Source organism: Myotis brandtii, unplaced genomic scaffold (genome assembly GCF_000412655.1).
Source record: "Myotis brandtii unplaced genomic scaffold, ASM41265v1 scaffold213, whole genome shotgun sequence".
Lineage (NCBI taxonomy): Eukaryota > Metazoa > Chordata > Mammalia > Chiroptera > Vespertilionidae > Myotis > Myotis brandtii.
The window spans coordinates 408,784-411,979 of NW_005357962.1; the positions used below are offsets into that span (position 1 = coordinate 408,784).

A 3,196-nucleotide genomic window follows, 5' to 3' on the forward strand; every position below is an offset into this window, starting at 1 on the left:
AATAATAAAAAACATAAAGCACATATGTACATATGTCAAAATGACGGACTTTTTTTTTTTTTTATAAATACTGTAAATGGGAGATGGCGATGTAACCACAAAATGACGTATGTCGAGGCTGACGTAACCCGAGGACTGCCTGTAATTAATTTTTTTCCCTTCATGGGCCATAGTTTTCTGATTCTTTGCATGTTTGGTAATTTTTTATTGGATGCCAAGCTTTATAAAATTTACCTTGTTGGTATTGTATATTTTTATATTCTAGAACTTTTCTTGAATTTTGTTTTTCGGCAGTTAAGTTACTTATTAACAGTTTGATCCTTTCAGCCCTTACTTTTAACACATTGCTAGCTTTACCCAGTGGCCAGATAAGTTTGTATTGAACAAGTATAAAAATGTTTTACATAAATGTTAAAGGCACACTTTAAAATTAAAAACTCATTGCATTTTGAAGTCATTTATTACATGTTCTTACAAGCTAATATCTTTTTAAAGTATGATACTTTGTAAAATACTGTGTAATATGAAGCGAGAATTCCTGCGATCCGTCCGCAATATGTTAAGATTTGTTAAGTGAAACCAGTGTAGGTTTTAGTGTAGAGCTAATCTCCCTCTCCCCGAGGCAGCACCCCTTTGACTCTCTGCCCAGTGTCCTGTGGACCCAGAGCTTTTCCAGTCTGGCTGTGGGAACAGGCAGTTCCTGGCCCTGTGTGAGTGCTGGGTGCTGTTCTCTCTAGCCCTTTCCTCTGATTCTTTCCCTGCTCTCATGGAGTTTCCTCACACACTTGTGCTCATTCCACTGAATACGCAAGGGGACCTCTGCAGATGTTCACATTTTTCTCTCTTGTGCGCACTCTGTTGTGGTGACCTCTAGCTGTCTTAGTCTCTCCAGGCTCCCAATTTCATTCTGTCATTTCAGGTACCAGGCTTTGTGTGGGTTCCCTCCCTGCACTGCAACCAGGAAACTCCCTCAAGGCAATAAACTGGGGCAACCCTGACACTGACTCATCTCTTTCCTTTCTCTGCGGGTTTACTGTTTATTTCCTTAGGTCTAGTGTATTGCAGACCATTTGGTTCATATATTTTATTCTGTTTTGGTTGTGTCATGTGGGAGAGTAAATCTCTATTACTCCGTTTGGCCAGAAGCAAAGGTTATATTATTTAATTTTATTTAACATTTTGGTCTGTTTTTCTTTTCTTCCAATTTGAACTACTCATTCTTGAACACCACAAGCCGAGTCAGGTCTAGTGGGTTTCAGGGCTCAGATGGAGGGCTCTTCATGTCCAAGAGGTTCTAGAGTTTCTAAATATGTGACTTCAGTTTGAACATTTAGGTGATGTACTTGATTTCCTCTTTTGTGAATTTAGTCATACATAACAACTGTTTTCTAATGATGCACCACGTGAAGTCACAAAAAAGGTTCTTTTTTTTCATCCTAGTCTGCTCGTTACTCAGACTTACAGTTTTATTTAGCTCGTGTCCGTCATCTCTGCTAATTAAAACAATGTAATCAATCCATGTTCTGCAAGTCACATAGACCATTCTTAGAATAGCGAGCAGTACACTCCAGGCCTTCCTCTCTTTATATGATAGTGTGATGCCAAAGAAAGTAATGAACACATTTAAAATATTTGTAATACATAAACAGCCACTGACTTTCATAGCTGACTTAATTGGAAAAACTACATGATATAAAAATATTAACTGTAGACAAATGTTTAAATCTTAGATTCTAAAATTGACTTTGCTGTTCTTCATTATCAAATGGAAAGTTGAACTGACAAATGGGAAGTTCTCCTGTGGGTCTCAAAATCACTTTTTATTTTCTCCACCATATTCTTTTAGCCTGCTCTCAAGTATGTGTTGTATGCACTGGTTGGCTTCGTGGGTTTTGTAACCCATTACGTGCTGCCTCAAGTTAGAAAACAGCTACCGTGGCACTGTTTCTCTCACCCTCTGCTGAAGACAGTGGAGTACAACCAATATGAAGTTCAAAGTGAGTATTTCAGTAACACCCTTCTTTTTAATTCTCTTGGTTTCCTCTTTTCTGTTAAATAGTATCATCAAGTAACACTTTGGCTGTGTTTCTTATATTTAGGTTTGAAGCTGTAATGAGTCAAACTTTTTGTAGGTTGCTTTTATTTTAGTTAAGTATAAATATCAGTGCTACAAAGCCAACTTTCCACAAAATAAAATTTCCTTCTTCCTTCTCTAAATTGTTCTTCACAGACATCATTGATGCACCCTCTGTGTATGTCTGTGACTTCTCTTTCCAGTCCCTACCCTTTCCTTTAATTTTCCTGGCCATGTGGGGCAACACAATCTGCTTTAAGGCTTCTATTTGAAATATTTTAACTCAAAGCTTAGGGGGAATAGAAAGGTCTTTGTTTCTGCTTCCACCAGAGGCACTATGTCCTACCACAGAGGGGTATACAAAAATTGATTAGGAGAAAAGAAGTTAAAACATTTATAGTTGCTATTATTCATTCTGATTTCGGATAAAGTATAAAATGACTCAAAAAGAGGTGGAAGGCCAGTCCACGAGGCAGGGTTCGTGCTTGCCACTTGACACCCTGACTTTTCTTCCGTGTCTTAAATACACAGTCCTGTTGGCCCCATGCATGACCTGTAATTTAGAGAAATAACAAACATTCATACTTCTGTCGTTAATTACACTCTAGTAATTAAATAGGCCAGTGCTTTTCGTCAAACTTTTTTTCAGTTTGTAAATTACTATAGAGAGGAAATTCCTCAGTTGTTTGAAGATGTTATCTTCCTTCGAGAACTGAAAGCTTTCTATACCAATCTTGACTTTACATTCTCAAAGCAAATTTCCTAGGCCTTTACCAAAATTGAGCATTATGTAATCTTGATCACCAGTTTGATCCTGGAGAGAGAATGAAATAAACGCTAGTGTGCAGGTTGCAGTGATAACACTACAGACCTTTTACAAAATGTGTACTTTTTTAATAAGGGAAAATGACGTAAAATTGTATAAGAATCTGTATTGGTCCATTCTTACCATCAAAAAAATAACTCGGGGGAAAAAACCAAGCTGGCGGCATAGGTAAACACCAGAAATTGCTGCCTCGCACAACCACTTCAAAAATACAACTAAAAGACAAAACGGACATCATCCAGAACCACAGGAAGGCTGGCTGAGTGGAAATTCTACAACTAGAAGGAAAGAGAAAA

General features: G+C 37.7%; 1 protein-coding gene across 8 annotated transcripts in view; it reads left to right on the forward strand.

Moving 5' to 3' along the window:
- Nucleotides 1-3,196, forward strand: part of PCNX (pecanex homolog (Drosophila)) — a 129,206-nt gene that overhangs the window by 79,433 nt on the left and 46,577 nt on the right. For all 8 annotated transcript variants that reach the window (XM_014539289.1, XM_014539287.1, XM_014539286.1 and 5 more), the window contains one exon: nucleotides 1,847-1,997. In XM_014539289.1, the coding sequence (XP_014394775.1) occupies nucleotides 1,847-1,997 (151 nt within the window). The remainder of the gene's footprint in view (nucleotides 1-1,846; nucleotides 1,998-3,196) is intronic.